The 20,767-nt window shown below is 43.5% G+C and overlaps 3 protein-coding genes across 6 annotated transcripts; 2 read left to right on the top strand and 1 right to left on the bottom strand.

Annotated features, from left to right (window-relative positions):
- Positions 1–319: 319 nt before the first annotated feature.
- Positions 320–9,127, bottom strand: LOC141776451 (casein kinase I-like). 4 transcript variants are annotated; one of them, XM_074650063.1, is made up of 9 exons: positions 8,757–9,127; positions 8,417–8,651; positions 8,115–8,200; positions 7,931–8,015; positions 7,639–7,787; positions 6,390–6,470; positions 3,722–3,823; positions 1,477–1,583; positions 320–426 (listed from the first exon to the last, which is right to left on the bottom strand). In XM_074650063.1, the coding sequence occupies exons 1-9, from the start codon at positions 8,952–8,954 to the stop codon at positions 372–374; spliced, it is 1,098 nt and encodes a 365-aa protein (XP_074506164.1). In that variant the 5' UTR covers positions 8,955–9,127; the 3' UTR covers positions 320–371. The 4 variants fall into 4 exon arrangements, with proteins under 4 accessions (XP_074506164.1, XP_074506165.1, XP_074506166.1 ...); XM_074650064.1 differs by having other exon boundaries at positions 321–426; positions 7,639–7,784; positions 8,757–9,106; XM_074650065.1 differs by lacking the exon at positions 3,722–3,823 and having other exon boundaries at positions 321–426; positions 8,757–9,097.
- A 1,838-nt stretch (positions 9,128–10,965) lies between these two features.
- LOC141776501 (tripartite motif-containing protein 16-like) lies at positions 10,966–13,728 on the top strand. Its single transcript, XM_074650120.1, has 2 exons — positions 10,966–12,802; positions 12,905–13,728. The coding sequence occupies exon 1, from the start codon at positions 11,015–11,017 to the stop codon at positions 12,683–12,685; it is 1,671 nt and encodes a 556-aa protein (XP_074506221.1). The 5' UTR covers positions 10,966–11,014; the 3' UTR covers positions 12,686–12,802; positions 12,905–13,728.
- Positions 13,729–16,763: 3,035 nt separating this feature from the next.
- On the top strand, positions 16,764–19,651 carry LOC141776500 (tripartite motif-containing protein 16-like). The gene is made up of 2 exons (XM_074650118.1): positions 16,764–19,104; positions 19,478–19,651. Exon 1 carries the CDS (start codon positions 17,012–17,014, stop codon positions 18,683–18,685), a length of 1,674 nt encoding a protein of 557 aa, XP_074506219.1. The 5' UTR covers positions 16,764–17,011; the 3' UTR covers positions 18,686–19,104; positions 19,478–19,651.
- Positions 19,652–20,767: the final 1,116 nt, after the last annotated feature.

Here is a 20,767-nt window from a genome sequence, read left to right as displayed (position 1 = left end):
AGAGAGAGAGACAGAGAGAGAGAGAGAGAGAGAGAGAGAGAGAGAGAGAGAGAGAGAGACAGAGAGAGAGAGAGAGAGAGACACAGAGAGAGAGAGAGAGAGAGAGAGAGAGAGAGACAGAGAGAGAGACACAGAGAGAGAGAGAGAGAGACACAGAGAGAGAGAGAGAGAGAGACAGAGAGAGAGAGACAGAGAGAGAGACACAGAGAGAGAGAGAGAGAGACAGAGAGAGAGAGAGAGAGAGAGACAGAGAGAGAGAGAGAGAGAGAGAGACAGAGAGAGAGAGAGAGAGAGAGAGACAGAGAGAGAGAGACAGACAGAGAGAGAGAGAGAGAGAGAAGCACAAAGAGACCAGGGTTTCTCTCTCGTCTTCATTTGTGTCTCTGGAGAGCTTTCCTCTTCCTCCTCTTGAAGAAACAGCAGCACCTGCAACACACAAAGCATCATTAACAGACATGAAATCAATTGGGATGTGAGAGAGTGATCATTTTTCATTTTCATTTAAAGAAACACAGTAAAATGATTATGGTTTGATTTTTGCGGGGACCAAACAGAGATGTTTTCTTAAAGCGGCAGTAGGCACTATATTTGTGTTGTCATCATTGGGCAAAAAATTGCATAATAACCTTTCAGCATATTGTAATTCAAGTGTTCTGAGAGACTTCTGCTCCTCATGGCTCTGTTTTCAGGCTTTAGAAAATCTAACCCGTGACGGGAGACTTTGGCCAATCACAGGTCACTTCAGAGAGAGAGCGTTCCTATTGGCTGTTCATTCAACAGAGGCAGCTGTCAATCACGAATCACAAACTCCGATCAGACGGTCAAACTAGGCAGCGCTGATCAAATATGAATCAATATTCTGTTACTGTGATGCCTATTTCTCTCCTCAAATGTTTTCAGAATCATCTTGTAGTGAACTGTTTAGCTGGAAAATGAGAAAGTTTGTGACCCGGCAGCCACGTTGAGATCAGTTTGAAAAGCACCGCACACCAGATGGAGATAACTTTCTCATTTGACTTACTCATTGGAAATCAATTAACAAGACAAAACAATGACACATATTGTCCAGAAACCCTCACAGGTACTGCATTTAGCATAAAAAACAGGCTCATAACATGGCAACAAAAAACAGCTGTCAGTGTGTCAGTGTGCTGACTTGACTATGACTTGCCCCAAACTGCATGTGATGATCATAAAGTGGGCATGTCTGTAAAGGGGAGACTCGTGGGTACCCATAGAAGGTGGAGAGAGCCTTGTTTCTAGTGACAGCCCATCAGGCGTCCAATGCTGGGAAGCGGCGCGTCCCCTCGTGATATAAAAACGCCCCTGTGGACACGTACCATAAATCTAAATTTGGATATTTTAAAGATTAACGGTTAAAAGAAGAGTTGCAGGTGTTGGCGTCCTCTTTAAGGTGTGTGTGTGTGTGTGTGTGTGTGTGTGTGTGTGTGTGAGTGTGTGTGTGTTTGTCCTTACTTGGTATCATCAGCCACCTCCACCTCTGCATTGGCTGTGATTGGTGCGTTGGAGTGTCCTGCAGTGGGGTCGTCTGTATTCAGCTCCCCATTGGTTGAACTCATCACCTGGAGGTGAGAAATGGGGGAGGGATGAGTACAGGCGTGCCAACGTCCGATATTGGTGGGACAACAATTAAAAAAGACTTGCATTACGTCCACACTAAGGCAGATACATCTGAAAACTTATGTGAAAAATGCACCAAAACAACTGAGAGGCAGATAAAAGTCTCTTCTTGTGAGAGCCCAGTTACTGTGCTGAGTCTCAGCTAGTTAAACGTCCATCTGCGTCCTGCTCTCCATCCTCACAGAGGACAAGACTGTTTTCAAATGTAGCCAGCTTAATGTGGACGTGGTCTTAAAAATAGTCCATAAGAGCTGTGACCTCCGGGGAAGCCTCACACCTCCACAGATACAGCCATTGTCAACATTCATTTTGCTGCCATGCAAAATAGCGACACCTCTGCGTCATGACTTAAAACAAAAAGCAACGACGACTTTGTGGCCTTGAAACTGTTTAACTTCACTCTTTAACAGCAGCCGCTCTGACATCATTCATATGCTAGTACAGTCCTGCTGCACCTGTTTTTAGTTCCTTTACACATTTCACCTATTTTCCTTTTTCTTTTGAATATTTCCCATCCCTTCAGTGCGCCTGTCATGCCTGAAATGTGTTTTGCTTTTACGCCAATTTACGTGCTCACACTGTACGGTCCGATCGTCAGCCACGACCTTAGTGCTCACACTGTACGTGTAAAATAGATCTTGGATCATCTGTGCCATCCTGTCTGCTGAAACGTCTAAAAAAAAAGAGGCAGCGGCGTAACGTTATATGGACTCGCAGGTGGCGGGGACTGCATGACTGACTCTAAAATGAGGCGTGCGGCTCAAAATTCGGGCCAGAGGCGGGCTGAAATTGTACAGTATAAGGGATGTTAATAATTAACCGTTAACTGACATTAAGCATTTTAACCAATTAACGTTATCGGTTAAAACGGTTAAAAGGAATATTAATAATTACTTCAAAAGCTGAGCGGCTCAGAGGAGCACTTTTAGGAGAAAAGCTGGTCCACCTTAACAGCCCACCTTAAGAGGCAGAGCCAGAGTTGCAGGATACAGGAAGTCGGCTACGGTCTCTCCGGCTCGTTTGAGCGGAGCGGAGGAATTGTAGTTTCGTAGCATTTATTCACCGACAAATAAACTGTACACACACTGCTACACCTACGTTCACAGCTATAACGCCACCAACAACCTCACACTCACCTCCAACACACACACACGGGGTCTGTCGGACACTCGCTTAAGATACGCAGACTGTACGTGTGTGGCGGCGGCGGCGGTGAGCGCGAATCCTCCGGCAATGCTAGAGCTGCTAACGTAGCACAAATACACACAACGTTTGTCGCTAAATTTACGCCGGGCAGACACACAGCTGACAACCTGCTAAACTAAACTAAATGTGCGGTGGAGACTTTTACTGGGAAAGTGGCTGCGTGTCCGCCACACTACACGCAACACCGCTAAGTTAACGCTCCCTCAGACGGGTGATCTGGGGACTCAGTTGTCTGTTGTGCTCATACACTGCAGCTGGTGCACCGCTGCATGCGACGCACAAATCTCGTCGGTTAAGGGTTAATAATCGGTTAACGAGGGTCGGTTATCGGTTAAGAAAATCTTTCTAAATTAGCATCCCTAGTACAGTGTACGCCCAGCTTAGCACAGGGAAACTACTAGTGCCTCAGAATGCATTGAATCCAAATATGATTCGACATGGATTACGTCACATGTAAATACTCAATAAACATCCACTTCACAGCACCACATTCACCTCTGCACCGTGGCTCGATCATGGCCAAGTCAGCACTAGCTGAAAGCCAAACAGTTCAATAAGAGCAATAGAGAAGCCAGGCCACAACCTTCTGTCCCCTTGCATAAAGTCTCCATTATTTTAATGTGAAAAAGGGAGTAGTTTAAAAAAAAAAAAACACATTGCCTAACATATGGTGTGTAAACGTAAAGGTGTGTAAAACGTGGAAGGTTTAATTTAGAATCTATTACAATAGTCCCATGTGAGGGAATTATTGAGTTGTTGTGAGAAAACAGACTTGAGATCAGCCCCTGCGTCGTCTCAGAGAAAGTCATGCAGGCAGACAGACAAGTAGGCAGACAGACAAGAAGCCAGCGGAGCTAACCCGTCCTCTCAGTACCTGGACGGACCCGCCCAGCCTATCAGCAGTGAGATGGGAGCCCAGCAGCTCTCGATTGGTCACTGGAGTGGGCTGCGACTCACTGCCTTTCCCCTCTGGAGACTAGAGGAGCCGATCGCAGGAGAAACGAGGAGGGAGGGAGGAGGAGGAGGAAGAGGTGGAGGAGGAAGAGGAGGAAGAGGTGGAGGTGGAGGTGGTGGAGGAGGGAAAAGATGAAGAGGAACGGTAAGATGGAAGAGGAGGCTCGCCGTGGAAAGGGGAGGGGACAGGGTGGAAAAGAGAGGAGAGGAGAAGGGAAAGCAGTGAGGAGAGCAGCAGCACGGTGAGGAGGAGAGAAAAGAATGAGGAAAGAGAAAAGAAATAGTGAGTTCAGAGTCAGTATTTGGTGGAGGAGCAACAGGAGGGTGAGCACTCAAGTGTGCGATACAGTGAGAGTGCACAAGGAGACTCTGCATGTGTGGAGGCCCCATGCAAAAAAGGGGGAAGGAGGTGGTCTATGTTCTGTGGTCCTGTTCAGACCTGGTGTTAACATGCGTCCTCAGTGATCCGATCACAAGTGGACAGCTCTAAGTACAGGTGTGAACGCACTCGAGATGCATTGAGATCGGATCTTTCAGACCATATTCAGAGGTGGTCTGGGCCACATTAAGGACCGCCTACTCTACTGACGTCCTGCTGGGATCAGCGGGTCTCTGCGCTCCTCGTGTGAATAGATAGACAAAGTCCAGCCAATACTTTACACAGGCAATATAACTTAACCATTAACTATCGAGGTGGTACAGGAGGACTTTATTCTAGTCCGTTAAAGGATCTATAACCCTCTACAACACCTCACCTCCGTCTAACAGAGAACTCTCAGCTCTATAGTGTCTGTCTCAACCACACTCGCACATTGGTTTACCACCTCATTTCATTTTATTTTAAAGGGACTCTATGTAAGAATCAGAAAGTGCTTGTTAACAGCGACACCTGTGGCCGTTAAGTCAACGAAAGTCAGCGTATTGTTGCTCGCGCTTGTGCTCGCTCTACATAGACGTGAATGAGCATCGCTCAAAACAGTGAGGCGACACACGTCAGCTAAAAGCACAATATCACTCTATATTTCAGCTGCTTGGCAGTAATGTTAGCTGACCAGACAGAGGTCTCTCCATGAATCAATGCTGATCCTAGTGTTGGCTTTTCCTGCTTCAGCCTCCCGACCGCGGCCGGAGGGAACAGGGGAGACACCGGAGTTTTGGTCGGAGACGATAATGTTACTTGCTGAGGAGCCCCGCCTTCACTACACGAGACACGGGAAACCTCTGTTGGTCTGGAGGAGCTGCAGCAGTTATTAACATCCACTGAACATTCACTAGATATTCTCAGAGCTACGAACTCTTCTGCAGTGTGGAGTGAGCAGCATGCACGTGAGAGTGGAGCGAAATAGCTAGAACGAGCGCGGTGTGTGAGTGAAGGCAGGCAGAGGAACAGAGTACAGCAGAGACTTCGGTCCTGGAGACCAAAGCTACGGTCTCCCCCGCATCCTCCAACCGCGGCCAACACTGTTTAACAGACGGGCTTCACTAGATAGAACTTTGCGGTTTTGGTGCTTCCGTGTAGTTTGTGTTGGAGTCTGAGTCTGAACAGCGTAGCCACACGCGAGCGTGCATGGGACACCGAACCGCAATGATTTGTTCGGTAAGAAGATACAAACAGTCCCTTTAAGAAAAATTGTAACTTGCACACTTTGTTATTGTATTGTATATAGTATGTTATTGTTATTCTATGTTCATATTTAATATTTTCTAAGCTAGTGGTAGTAGTCTGGTACATTTATAGTGTATTCTAATATATTCTTTATATTGTGTGTACACTACAGATATTATCTCTAGTGTTTTTTATTATATATTTACTGTCCCTGTGCTTTGTCTGAATAACCTGCTGCTGTAACATCAGAATTTCCCAATTTGGGATCCATCCACTGTATTCAAATGCACCTATCATGCTAATTTTCAGGTTCATACTTGTATTTTGGGTTTAACATGGGTTTACATGCTGTAATGTTCAAAAAACAGAGAGACAACTCTCTCTCCCAATATTTTGAATGTGGCCTGCAGTACCCATTTTAAACCACTAGCCGTCAGTGCTGCATATTGTTCCTTTTAACAGTTTGGATCACCTCTTGCATATTTGCTGCTTTCTTTTAGTGCCGATTATTTGGTGATGATTGATAAAGAAACCGAAGCCAGTTAACCCTGCGACACGGCCAACACGGCTTTGTTTTGCAAGTGGAGCAAACAAGAAAGTGACAAGAGCTGAGGGAGCAGGAGAGTGAAGGAGAGGCAGGGCTGCTTCATGTGTGTGTGTGTGTGCGTGTGTGTGTGTGTGTGTGTGTGCGCGTGTGTGTGTGTGTGTGTGTGCGTGTGTGTGTGTGTGTTTGTGTGTGCGTGTGTGTGTGTGTGTGTGTGTGTGTGTGTGTGTGTGTGTGTGTGTGTGTGTGTGTGTGTGTGTGTGAGGCTGACGTACAGTGTTACTTTTTCACTAGTCTGGCACATACGTGTTTTTTTAAGCTGGTATTGACAGTTTGGCAAATATATACAGAATCTCTCTCAAATACTCAGACTGTAATAAATCATGTGAATGTGCAACACGTGCATCATGTTGCATTATTTGTTCAGAGTGAGTGTACCTGGTTTTTGGTCTGCGGTGCTTTCTCTCGGTTGCTCGTCTGAAGTGGAGTCTCGCTGGCCACCGGACCAATAGGAGTGGGCTAAACACACAGGAAGTGGGATCATCAACATGGGATCAGAGTGAGGAAATGCACATTTGGTAACATGACGTTTCTTTACATCCTATTATTGATCTTGATGGATAACGCTGTCGTACACTAGAGGCCCCCCCCTACAATAAACTATTATGTTGCCATTTAAATACTGATGTAGAAGCGTGAGAGCGATGACGCTGAATGTTGCAGCATTGTGAACAACTCAAAGTTCAAAACCTCACCGCTGAACTCAAAGCTCACGTTATTTGAACTTCAATATTGTCTGTTGAACTCACTCAAAAGTGAGTAAATTCAGATTACACTTCACAAAGAATGGAGGAGGAAGTGTCTTTCACTTTTTGGAGATAAGAGAAATTAATATTAGGGCTGTCAATAAATTAAAATTGTTAATTGCGATTCATTTTTATCAGTTAAAAATGTACCTTAAATGGAGATTTGTCAAGTATTTAATACTCTTATCAACATGGGAGTGGGCAAATATGCTGCTTTATGCAAATGTATGTATATATTTATAATTGGAAATCCATTAACAACACAAACAATGACAGATATTGATCCAGAAACCCTCACAGGTACTGCATTTAGCATAAAACAATATGCTCAAATCATAACATGGCAAACTGCAGCCCAACAGGCAACAACAGCTGTCAGTGTGTCAGTGTGCTGACTTGACTATGACTTGCCCCAAACTGCATGTGATTATCATGAAGTGGGCATGTCTGTAAAGGGGAGACTCGTGGGTACCCATAGAACCCATTTACATTCACATATCTGGAGGTCAGAGGTCAAGGGACCCCTTTGAAAATGACAGTTTTTCCAGTTTTCGCCAAAATTTGGCGCAAGTTTGGAGCGTTATTTGGCCTCCTTAGCGACGAGGTAGTCTGACATGGTACCAATGGATTCATCAGGTTTTCCAATTTCATATGATCAAAGTATCTTCACTCCAGCTTTAAAACTGAGCCCGCTAAAACCTACAAGTTATGCGTAAATGCATTAAAGAAAGCGTTAAAACAAATGTATTATTGCTTTAGCGGCCCTAAATAATAGCACGACTACTTTATCACTTCCTGTTTACACAATAGATCAGCCATATGATTATGTGTCACTCTTTGAGTTCAGCTCAGACAGCACAAAACACCCGCTCCACACTAACCAGTGGCTTTCCAGTCCAGTCGTACTGGTAGTCGAAGATGTATCCGTTTCTGTCAAAGAGGTCCGTAAAGAGTTTCCTCAGGTAGTCGTAATCCGGCTTCTCGAAGAAGTCCAGGCGACGCACGTACCGCAGGTAGGTGGCCATTTCTTCTGTTGCATACACACAGGCACCAAACCCACGCACACACAGAGAAACACACGCAAGATTTGATCAACATATGCTAACCTGATCATTTATGCAACAGCTGTGCAGAAACACTTTTTGTTTTTTGTCGAAGCGTGTGTATACGAACCTGGGAAGCTTTCACAGAGGACCTCTATCGGTGTGTCTCTCTTGGTGTCTCCGATCTTCTGATAACGTTCTTTCAGAGTGTCAGCCTAATGAAGACAGAGACACGGTGGAATTTATTCACAGAGGTGATGAAGGGGGGGAAACAAAACAAAACACACAGGACGGCTGGTCGACTGCCTCCTCACCTTGAGCCCCTGCCAGGGTAGGCTGCCTCGCAGGAAGTACATGAACATGTGGCCCAGAGCTTCCAGGTCATCCCGCCTGCTTTGCTCTGAAACACAGAACAACAACAAAGGCTTTAAATTGCTCTCAGTCAGGACAGATGAATGTTGTCAAGGCAAACTATGTGTTGAGCACGCCTGCAAATTCAATTAGGGAAACACAGTTCTTACAAAGCCTTAGACATCTACGGGTGATATGGTATGGATCTATGATTTGCGTTAAGAGTGGTACATGTGTGCACATGTAGCACGAGGGAGCAGCTCACCTTTCCCCAGATGTGTATTGATGCTCATATATCTAGCAGTTCCAGTCAGACTCTTGTGTTCTCTGTATGGGATGTGTTTCTTGGTCTCTGGGTCTATGTATTCTTTCGCCAGGCCAAAGTCTATGATGTGGATGGTGTGTTGCCGTTTGGAGCCGGGTCGGCCCACCAGGAAGTTCTCAGGCTTCACGTCTCGATAGATCAGGCTTCTGGTGTGGACAAACTCCATGCGGGTTATCTAAGGAGCAAAACAAAAGACAGCGCTAAGTAATCCAAAAATAAACTACAAGTGTTTTTGAGATAAAAATAAAATAAAAATAGATTTTATATGTGTTTGTCTTACCAGTTGTATGGCTATCATGAGTACAGTCTTTAGAGAGAAGGTCCGGTCACAGAGGTCAAACAGATCTTCTAAGCTGGGTCCCAGTAGCTCCAGAACCATAGCATTGTATTTACCACACGGTCCAAAGTAAAACACCTGGGGTACGCCCTCTGGATGAACAGATAAAGAAAGGACAGTCAGAACAGGAGCTGGACACATTTCAGGGAAAAATCAATACAGCATAGTATTGCGATATTTCGCGTGGCAATATTGTATCGATACACAGACGTCAAATATCAATCTTGTATTATATAAACTATTAACTGCTTAACAATCCGACAGCCCGCCGTCGGGTCTGAATGCTAGTCTGTCGTTCAGAGGTGGTAGCGGGCTCAGTCTTAAAGCGAGAGTGAAGATACTGGTATCACATCAAACTAGAAAACCTAAGAAAATCAATGTCATGTTAGCTTGTCGGGAAGAACACTAGATAACGCTCCAAAGATATGCTACATTTTGGCGAGGAAAAACTCATGAACCTCCCGCATGTTATCGTGGAAAGAAAGTGTGAAGCAATGGCTGCGGTCGAAAAGTCTTTTCAGGAAGGTTCCTAACGGAGTGAAATGACCCGGAAGTATCTCAGTAGCAGCCGTGATAAGAGCTGTTTGAATCCTCTAAATGTTAAGGAAAGGTGCTTCAATGCTTCCTTTATTATCTCCTTTAGCGTAGGATACACCGGAGCATCCTTTACCAAAAGGAAAGGAGATAATGCCGTCCCACAATTCCTTGCGGCCGAAACGACAAAACTATTTAGTTTGACCTTACTTTTAATTATTTTGAACGTGTAACAAATACCTAAGTAAAAGACAAAACAAGAATAACAGATAAAATGAACAGTAAACATATAGCAAACAATTAACAAATAATCAACATAAATCAATATTAAATGTCTGAAAAGGAGAAGGAAGAAGTACAGCCTACACATATGGTCCTAAACTCCTTCTCCATAACTCCAATAATTAACTCAATATATCATATATATCCTTTTTTATTTCCATTCCAACCTTGGTAATGAAGTGATACTTTTCTCCGGTTGTCCACGTTAGGTCAGATAGTCATTTATTATATGTTGATGTAGAGTGTAGCAGCAGAAGAACATGTCGTATCTCTCTCTAACACCGTCTTAGACCATCTTCAGAACATTGTAGTTTTGGCAGTCGGATTCTCTTAACACCACGGTTGTCTTTTCCTAAGTAATCTGAATTCTTCTTCACATCTTTCCTTGACCTCATGACGTTTTCCATCGAGGTCGAGGAAAAGTGGTTAGGAAAGGACGTAATTTTTTTGACTTTTCGATCGCAGCCCATGTCTGTACACAGAGGTTGAACATAGCTGTCTACACCCTCCCCAGGTCTGCAGGGCATAAGGAAACGGGCGTACCAAATTGGGCAAAAAGTATGCTAAGAACAAAAAAAACATAGCTTAAAAAGTCTTATTTGCTAGCTGGCATTAGTGCTAACTTCATTATAAATGTTGGAAACATGCAAACCATTCCAATAAAGCTCGGCTAACTCTCACAGTAGAAAACCTGACGTTTCCTGTTCCTGTCCCGGATGAGGAAGAGTTTATGAGAAATGTGGAGCCATCACCAAAGCCTGAGGAGCCAAGAAATATTTTACAACTGAAAACTGAAATGTTTTCAAATGTGGAGCAGGTTTGAACCGAGGCTCCGTTTGTAAATGAGGAAACATACTGTGCGTTCCAATACCCATACTACCATACTACTTAGTATGCCAGAAAAAAAGATTTCTCATGTCCCAATACATAGTATGTCAAATGCAGTATGCCAAAGCTACCAGGATGTCCGACTACATCTGGTCACATTTTACAGAATGAAAGCCAGCATGCTTTTCTGGCTGTTCTGACCCACAATCCTCTGCACAGCAGATATATTGTATGCATACTGCATGCAACAGTACGTACTTTGTAAGGGCAGCTTCAGTGTACTAAAAGTAAAAAGAAAAAGTATGTGATTTGGGACGTAGTTAGTCGTGCTGCTCCTCGTCCTGGAATGAATCATAGCTTGTTAACTCCTCCCTCCTCTTCCTGCTCTCAAACACAGACAGCTCCACTGTCTATTTACTTCCTTGTTCCCTCCCCTTCAGATCTACAGTTTGAAGGTGGGTGTAACCAAGATAACACATGATGATTACGTCAGAGCTCAAACTAGTGTCGGTTCTCAGGAAGTAAAACTCAGACAGTCGTTGCTACTGAGAGGTGAAATGGCGCAAAAAGGAGTTCAGCTGGACCAGGAAAGGTTCTCTTGTTCGATCTGTCTGGATCTACTGAAGGATCCCGTGGCTATTCCCTGTGGACACAGCTACTGCATGAACTGTATTAAAACCCACTGGGACAAAGAAGAGAAGAAGATCTACAGCTGCCCTCAGTGTAGGCAGACCTTCAAACGGAGGCCTGTCCTGATGAAAAACACCATGTTAGCAGATTTAGTGGAGGAGCTGAAGAAGACTGGACTCCAAGCTGCTCCTGCTGATCACTGCTATGCTGGACCTGAAGATGTGGCCTGTGATTTCTGCACTGGGAGGAAACTGAAAGCCTTCAAGTCCTGTCTGGCGTGTCTGGCCTCTTACTGTGAGAAACACCTCCAGCCTCATTATGATTCAGCTCCGTTAAAGAAACACAAGCTGGTGGAGCCCTCCAAGAAGCTCCTGGAGAACATCTGCTCTCGTCACAATGAGGTGATGAAGATTTTCTGTCGTACTGATCAGCAGTGTATCTGTTATCTCTGCTTAATGGATGAACATAAAGGCCACGACACCGTCTCAGCTGCAGCAGAAAGGACCGAGAGGCAGAGAGAGCTGGAGGTGAGTCGACTCAACATCCAGCAGAGGATCCAGGACAGAGAGAAAGATGTGAAGCTGCTCCAACAGGAGGTGGAGGCTGTCAATCGCTCTGCTGATAAAGCAGTGGAGGACAGTGAGAAGATCTTCACCGAGCTGATCCGTCTCATGGAGAAAAGAAGCTGTGATGTGAAGCAGCAGGTCAGATCCCAGCAGAAAAGTGTAGTGAGTCGAGTCAAAGAGCTTCAGGAGAAGCTGGAGCAGGAGATCACTGAGCTGAAGAGGAGAGACGCTGAGCTGAAGCTGCTGTCACACACAGAGGATCACGACCAGTTTCTACTCCACTACCCCTCACTGTCACCTCTCAGTGAATCTACACACTCATCCAGCATCAATATCCGTCCTCTGAGCTACTTTGAGGACGTGACGGCGGCTGTGTCAGAAGTCAGAGATAAACTACAGGACGTTCTGAGAGAGAAATGGACAAACGTCTCACAGACAGTGACTGAAGTGGATGTTTTACTGCCACAACCAGAGCCCAAGACCAGAGCTGGATTCTTACAATATTCACGAGAAATCACACTGGATCCAAACACAGCATACAAACTGCTGTTATTATCTGAGGGGAACAGAAAAGCAACAGTAATGAGACAACAACATTCTTATTCTAGTCACCCAGACAGATTCACTAGATGTTGTCAGGTCCTGAGTAGAGAGAGTCTGACTGGACGTTGTTACTGGGAGGTGGAGTGGAGAGGGAGAGTAGTTTATGTAGCAGTCGCATACAAGAGTATCAGGAGAGCAGGGGGGGGGAATGAATGTGGGTTTGGATGGAATGACAAATCTTGGGCGTTACGTTGTGACCAAAACAGTTATATATTTTTGTACAACAAAGTCCACACCCCTGTCTCAGGTCCTCTGTCCTCCAGAGTAGGAGTGTACCTGGATCACAGTGCAGGTATTCTGTCCTTCTACAGCGTCTCTGAAACCATGACTCTCCTCCACAGAGTCCAGACCACATTCACTGAGCCTCTCTTTGCTGGACTTTTGCTTGCAGGTTATGATGTCACTGCTGAGTTGTGTAAACTGAAATAGACAGAAGTCATTTAAGGGTTAAATTCTGTGTTTTAACTCTTAAACTTATCTGGTGTCCATCATTGTTGCTGCAAAGCTGATTTTTCTTTTCATGTCTTCACTGCACAGAGATCAGCTGTCAATCAAACATTACGGGCTCTACTTTGACCAAAGAACGTTTATTACCAAGAAGTGAAGGTTAATTGTTTGTTCCATTGTAACGTCAGCGCCCAGCAGCAGAGCTACACTTCCGCCATTTTGGACTGAAAGCGACTACAGGACGCCAGTAAAACGTCCGCCTACAAAGTGACGTACAAAAGTAAAAACTAAATTATTTCTATTCTATTGTCACATTCTACCAAAACGGCCGGTGTTGAACAATAAAATATGAATATAAGCGTTTTCAGTCCAAAATGGCGGCAGCGGCTGTTGTCAAAAAAGCAGCAGAGTTGCGTCTCTTTGCTTCTACACTCTTTGCTTTGACATCTTCTCATGAGTTGTTCTGTAAATGTGTGAGTGTCTTCAGGTGGCGCTCCTTCCTGTGTCTGTTTCACTGCTCATGATGATCTTTGTTCACCTGAACTGATATTTCTCTGCATGAAAATGTAAACTTCTCTGTGCTCTAAATGTTTGATGAATATTCGTATATATATAAATGTGTGTGTGTGTGTGTGTGTGTGTTGTTGTTTCTCTTCCACTGCACGGGTCTTAAAGGAAGGTCTAGTGATTTATTTCTTATCATAGATATTCTGTTCTCACCACTTTTTGTAAAGATATCTAGAATCACATTTATTTGTTGGGCAGACTAAATGTTGTCGTCCAGATCGACGTACAAACGAGATACTGAGATGTTTAATGAAACTGTAATTATCATGATCATAATCAATAAGGAAATCATTATTCTCTGTTACATCGCTGAGATTCTGCTCAAACAAACTGATTGTGTGGATGAAAATGAATCTGTACGTGAAATCATTGTAACAAGAGTCATTTAACAGACTTTACTGATGGGATGTGTGAACAAACTGAAGGTTTCTATAATCAATAAACAAGAATGAACTAAGTCTTTTCTTCCTGTCTTTTTTCCAGGGTATCACACAAAGCTGATGGAGGAAATGTGACTATGAGAGAATAACTGAGGCAGTTTTCCTCCTGAAACACCACAAAGTCCAGTGTTCATGTTTAGAGTCAGTCTCTGTTAACAAAAAATGAAAAAAAAGATTAAAGCTAAAAGGTAACATAACTTATTTCCAGGCCGGCTCAAAACTTTGATAACAACAAAAACTGTTGAAGGAAAGTTGTGACATGAGGATTTTGTTATCATAGTTATTGAACACAATCACAAGTTCATATATTGAATACATATTCCAACTTCTTTCCCACATACTGATAAAAGAACGGTCTTTTTTTCCACTTCAGCTCGTATTATTCCTCTGACGATACGCTCAACACTTGTTTCTACACCGTGTTCAGAAAGTTTTATTTCCACTGGGCTTGTTGTCTCCTCTGTATAACCACAGCTGTGGTGCTTTGGTGATTCTCTGAGCAACCTGGAGAGCACACAAACGGGACTATTGTTTGTTCTTTATCCAAACAGTATTATGCAGATTTAAACACAATTGTTGTGGATTTATGGCTTTTTAAACTGTTTTGGATACATGAATGAAACCTTCTTGCCACATGGACTCTACATCTCTTTCTTTACATATTTACATCTCTTTCTTTATGTGCATTTATTTTGTTGTTGTAATACATGAGATTGATTTAAAGTGTGTATTCATCAAATCTCTTGGATTTTGGTGTAAAATGCATTACAAGAGCCACAATGAGGTGGATCACCAGACGGCACTGAATACTTCCAGAGTGAAGACAGGTGGAGCTACAGCTGACACAGATGACGGCCCGATTACTGCAGGATGCAATCATCCAATAGGATGCTTCGTGTGTGTGTGTGTGTGTGTGTGTGTGTGTGTGTGTGTGTGTGTGTGTGTGTGTGTCTGTGTGTGTGTGTGTGTGTGTATGGCAAAGCTGTATATAAAGTTATTTCTGACACTCGCTTCTGTTTGACGTTGGTGTCGGCAGAGATGCTGGTTTCTGATTCAGTTTAACGCTCTTTGACTAAAGACAACAACATAGAAAGAGTCAAGTCTATGTAGTGTTCTCCTCTTCCAGTTTGTTCAGAGCTCCAAAGCCTCAAACACATATCTGTTGGGATGGGAGAGCTTCTTCATTTCATTATCTGAGCAAACTAAAGAACAAGAGCCCATGCTTAAAATGCTGTTGGATAACTGGAAGTTTGGGGAATTTCTTCCTACTGCTTTTTCTTTTTAACAAATCTACAATAATAGTGAGAATCCTGTAGTTCAGTGGTTCTAAACCTTTTTTGGGCTAGCGTCCCCCTATCCATTATCCAGGTCCCTTACCGCCCCCCATCAAATAAAATGTAGGCTAATTGTCTTCCTAAATATTAATGTTCATTATTATTATTATTATTATTTATTCATATTCTAATTATATTATGTATTTATTATTATTATTGTGTTATATCATTAAAAAAGCATGTGAATGGAAATTATATTTATGAGTTTTGCAACAGTTATAAATTTGAGATTCAGACTTTAATTAGGTATCACAAACATACTTGCTAACTTTGAGACTTCCAGAAAAGGGAGGATTTCTAAACCAAATCGGGAGGTCTGGGGGTCCGTCTCCGGAAAAATTAACCTTTCATAGACTTTGTTTCCTGCATTCTGGTGACTTTAATAAGAGTGAAAATAACAAAATAATAACTTCACTGCAACTGCATTTTATGTTAAACTTTTAATTTGACCTTTAACTCCCAGGAAAGAAAACTGAATAATTGGCCCCTCTGGTGTGAACTTGAATGTTGTAAAAGTGTCAGACTGTCGGATGTGTGGATGGAGGGAGTTCCAGAGCCTGGGAGCAGCAGCCTGCAGCTGAATGCCCTAGCACCCATGGGTGCTGAGATGTGAGGTGGGGGTGGTCAGAAGACCAGCTGAGGATGAGTGCAGGGAACGGGCTTCTCTCACTCACCGAAGGTCCTTTCAGACACAACGTGACGACGCCACCACTGACCTCTGAAACACGTTATTTCTAACTGCGACGGCTTTTCACTGCACTGAACAAAGCCCAACTTCAGGCGCTGCTCGCTGTGGCGAGCTCAGCTTAAACATGAGCTCAAACTGAGCTGTGTCGTCAGCATAGACTGCTCTCTTCCCCTGAGAAACGACAGTTGGTGTAGCTCTGTTGTCGTCCGGGTGGAAACAGTAGGGATTATACACGCTGTTCAGTTCCAGAAACAGGTAAAGATAACGAAAAGAAGAAAAAAAAAAAAGTTTGAAAATTTGACATAAATTGGGAGAAATACGGGAGAATTGTGACTCCGGGAGGAAACCGGGAGAAAACAATGAAAAACGTGAGCCTCACGGGAAAAACGTGAGGGTTGTGTGGCTGGTTGCTCGACGCTAAGTTGCGTTCTCAGGAAGTCCAGCAGCGGAACATCCCTCTTGTAAATGTGTAACCACAGCGATAACAGGCCGTTCACAGTGTGTCCTCGGGAGAAATTCATGCTTTCAAGAGGAAGAAACTCTTAATTTCCTCGACGGGTAATACCAAGGAAGAGAGCGTTCATTTTCCTGACTTGTCACAGTAAACATCTTGATGGTGAAAGTTTCTAGAGATGATCCTCTGACGTCCCGTTCCAGTGAAGGCAGCATGTGGAGCAGATACAGAAAGCTGACAGAAACACTTTTTACTCAAAATTATATTCTGGATTTAACCTGTTTTCTACACAATCATTTGAAGGACTTTATCACATAAGTAAAAACTATTTGGGGATTTCATTCCTTCTACAGCAGTGATTAATTTTTGTATTCTTCATCTGCTGTATCAGCATCATCAAACAGTATTTCAGGAAAAAAGAAGAGCCAATTCTGAAAACTGAGGAGCTGTCTCCAAACCCAGAGGTACCAAGAAGAGTTTACCTCCTAAAAGCTTATGGCTCCGGTGTTTTTAACTGAGAAATGATCTCTATATTATAAACAAATCACACGTATCTCTCTCTAACCGCTCCTCTTCCTGGAATGAAGCAAAGCCTGATAACTCCTCCCTCCTCTTCCTGCTCTCAAACACAGCAGCTCCACTCAGTCCATTCATTTCCTTGTTCCCTCCCCTTCAGATCTACAGTTTGAAGGAGGGTGTAACCAACATGGTGAGAGCTGATAGGCCCTATTCACTGCACAACCACATGCTGTTTAGATCAGAGCTCAAACTAGTTTGACTTCTCAGGAAGTGAGACACAGACGGGTGTCGTCTCTGAGAGGTGAAATGGCGCAGAAAGGAGTTCAGCTGGACCACGAAAGGTTCTCTTGTTCCATCTGTCTGGATCTACTGAAGGATCCCGTGGCTATTCCCTGTGGACACAGCTACTGCATGAACTGCATTAAAACCCACTGGGACAAAGAAGAAGAGAAGAAGATCTACAGCTGCCCTCAGTGTAGGCAGACCTTCAAACGGAGGCCTGTCCTGATGAAAAACACCATGTTAGCAGATTTAGTGGAGGAACTGAAGAAGACTGGACTCCAAGCTGCTCCTGCTGATCACTGCTATGCTGGACCTGAAGATGTGGCCTGTGATGTCTGCACTGGGAGGAAACTGAAAGCCTTCAAGTCCTGTCTTGTGTGTCTGGCCTCTTACTGTGAGAAACACCTCCAGCCTCATTATGATGTGGCTCAATTAAAGAAACACAAGCTGGTGGAGCCCTCCAAGAAGCTCCAGGAGAACATCTGCTCTCGTCACGATGAGGTGATGAAGATTTTCTGTCGTACTGATCAGCAGTGTATCTGTTATCTCTGCTTAATGGATGAACATAAAGGCCACGACACCGTCTCAGCTGCAGCAGAAAGGACCGAGAGGCAGAGAGAGCTGGAGGTGAGTCGACTCAACATCCAGCAGAGGATCCAGGACAGAGAGAAAGATGTGAAGCTGCTCCAACAGGAGGTGGAGGCTGTCAATCGCTCTGCTGATAAAGCAGTGAGAAACAGTGAGAAGATCTTCACCGAGCTGATCCGTCTCATGGAGAAAAGAAGCTGTGATGTGAAGCAGCAGGTCAGATCCCAGCAGAAAAGTGAAGTGAGTCGAGTCAAAGAGCTTCAGGAGAAGCTGGAGCAGGAGATCACTGAGCTGAAGAGGAGAGACGCTGAGCTGAAGCTGCTGTCACACACAGAAGATCACGACCAGTTTCTGCTCCACTACCCCTCACTGTCACCACTCAGTGAATCTACACACTCATCCAGCATCAATATCCGTCCTCTGAGCTACTTTGAGGACGTGACGGCGGCCGTGTCAGAAGTCAGAGATAAACTACAGGACGTTCTGAGAGAGAAATGGACAAACGTCTCACAGACAGTGACTGAAGTGGATGTTTTACTGTCACAACCAGAGCCCAAGACCAGAGCTGGATTCTTAAAGTATTCACGAGAAATCACACTGGATCCAAACACAGCATACACACAGCTGTTATTATCTGAGGGGAACAGAAAAGCAACATTTATGAGACAACAACAGTCTTATTCTAGTCACACAGACAGATTCACTGATTGGGAACAGGTCCTGAGTAGAGAGAGTCTGACTGGACGTTGTTACTGGGAGGTGGAGTGGAGAGGGGGAGGAGTTGATGTAGCAGTCGCATACAAGAGTATCAGGAGAGCAGGGAGGTGGAATGAATGTGGGTTTGGATACAATGACAAATCTTGGCCGTTACGTTGTGACCAAAACAGTTATATATTTTTGTACAACGATGTCCACACCCCCGTCTCAGGTCCTCTGTCCTCCAGAGTAGGAGTGTACCTGGATCACAGTGCAGGTATTCTGTCCTTCTACAGCGTCTCTGAAACCATGACTCTCCTCCACAGAGTCCAGACCACATTCACTGAGCCTCTCTTTGCTGGACTCAGGCCTTATTGTTATGATGACACTGCTGAGTTGTGTAAACTGAAATAGACAGAAGTCATTTAAGGGTTCAATTCTGTGTTTTAACTCTTAAACTTATCTGGTGTCCATCATTGTTGCTGCAGAGCTGATTTTTCTTTTCATGTCTTCACTGCACAGAGATCAGCTGTCAATCAAACATTACGGGCTCTACTTTGACCAAAGAACGTTTATTACCAAGAAGTGAAAGTCAATATTTGTATATATGTGTGTGTGTGTGTGTGTTGTTTCTCTTCCACTGCACGGGTCTTAAAGGAAGGTCTAGTGATTTATTTCTTATCATAGATATTCTGTTCTCACCACTTTTTGTAAAGATATCTAGAGTCACATTTATTTGTTGGGCAGACTAAATGTTGTCGTCCAGATCGACGTACAAACGAGATACTGAGATGTTTAATGAAACTGTAATTATCATGATCATAATCAATAAGGTGTCGTATCTTTTCTGCGACAGTGCTGTTGAAGTGATGAGGAAGGATGCTCCGAGGACACTGTTCTTGCTGGTATAATAGAGTTTATTACAAACAAGCAACAAATGTCATAACGGACGTCTAGAGCGTCCGGAGGTCTCAAGTCAAATCTGAAAGTCCTCCTCTTTGGGGCTCTCGCGCCTCCTTATATCGGGTACATGTTATACAACCTCTGAGCTGAGGTATGACCACATGTCTCCGGTATCCTACATGTTTATCTTTCAGCCCCTGGTCTTGGCGTAATGCCCATGTATGTCTCTACATGCTTCTTACACATATGTTTACAATTAGGGGCCTCACTGTCTTATGCAAGACTTGAAAATATACCACAAAGGAAATCATTATTCTCTGTTACATCGCTGAGATTCTGCTCAAACAAACTGATTGTGTGGATGAAAATGAATCTGTACGTGAAATCATTGTAACAAGAGTCATTTAACAGACTTTACTGATGGGATGTGTGAACAAACTGAAGGTTTCTATAATCAATAAACAAGAATGAACTAAGTCTTTTCTTCCTGTCTTTTTTCCAGGGTATCATACAAAGCTCCAGGCTGCTTTGGAACAGGATGACGTCCTGAAGTTGAACCGTTTTGTCACAAATGCTTCAAAGTAGATCGTTAAATATGTGAAAATAAATGATTATAAAGCCATTTAAATATTTCAGGACAGTTTAGTTTGATAACTCCCTGTTGTCAGTCAGCTGTTTGTAACCAGTCAAAGAACAGGATTTGTCGTGAAATCACACCGGATCCAAACTTATTTGGTGTTCATGGTATTTAACCTCCAAATCACTATTCCAATGCGTAGTCTGTTTATTTTTTTCTCAGAATCATCTTGTAGTGTACCGTTTAACTGTAAAATTAAAATGTTTGTGACCCGGCAGTCATGTTGAGATCTGTTGAGGAAATACCAAGCACCGCCCACCAGCCGGAGCACAGCCAATAGGAACGCTCTCTCTCCCGTCACGGGCTAGATGTTTTAAAGCCTGAAAACAGCCATGAGGAGGAGCAGACGTCTAGTTTTCTCTCAGAACACTTGAATTATAATATGCTGAAAGGTTATTATGTGATTTTTGTGATGATGATGATACAAAAAAACGTGTTGCCTACTGAAGCCCTCAAACACTGGAAAATATTGTTGATGAAAAAACCCTTAAATAAAGATCAGCTTTTATTTTGTTTGGTTGTTTTTTAATGGAGATATCAGACTTTCCATCCTCCAACCCAGAGAGAAAGAGGAACAAAAAAAATACAAGTTATTAAAAAAACAAAAAAACATTTTGAGGAACACACTCCAAACTACTAAACACAAACTTTTTGAACTCAAAAAGACAGAAACAACAAAAAAAAAATTGTAGACAGTCTGACAGAAACAACAAAAAAAAAATTGTAGACAGTCTTCTTTTTAGTTACAAATTAAAACAGGGAAAAGCATAGTTTTCACATAAACGTCTGTTTTAAACGTTTGATTCTGGTGGTTGTGAGGGTTTGTCTTCCTCTTGGGGGGGGTGAATGTGTCTGAGAAGTACACGGAGCTCAATCCGTTGCAGGAAATAGACCAAGCCGCTCAATGTGTACTTCCTTTGACCCGAGGGAATAAAAACTTTATAGACTATGTGCGA

Source organism: Sebastes fasciatus, chromosome 11 (assembly GCF_043250625.1).
Source record: "Sebastes fasciatus isolate fSebFas1 chromosome 11, fSebFas1.pri, whole genome shotgun sequence".
NCBI lineage: Eukaryota > Metazoa > Chordata > Actinopteri > Perciformes > Sebastidae > Sebastes > Sebastes fasciatus.
The sequence above is the reverse complement of the archived record's forward strand: the minus strand, read 5'-3'. Positions and strand labels throughout refer to the sequence as shown.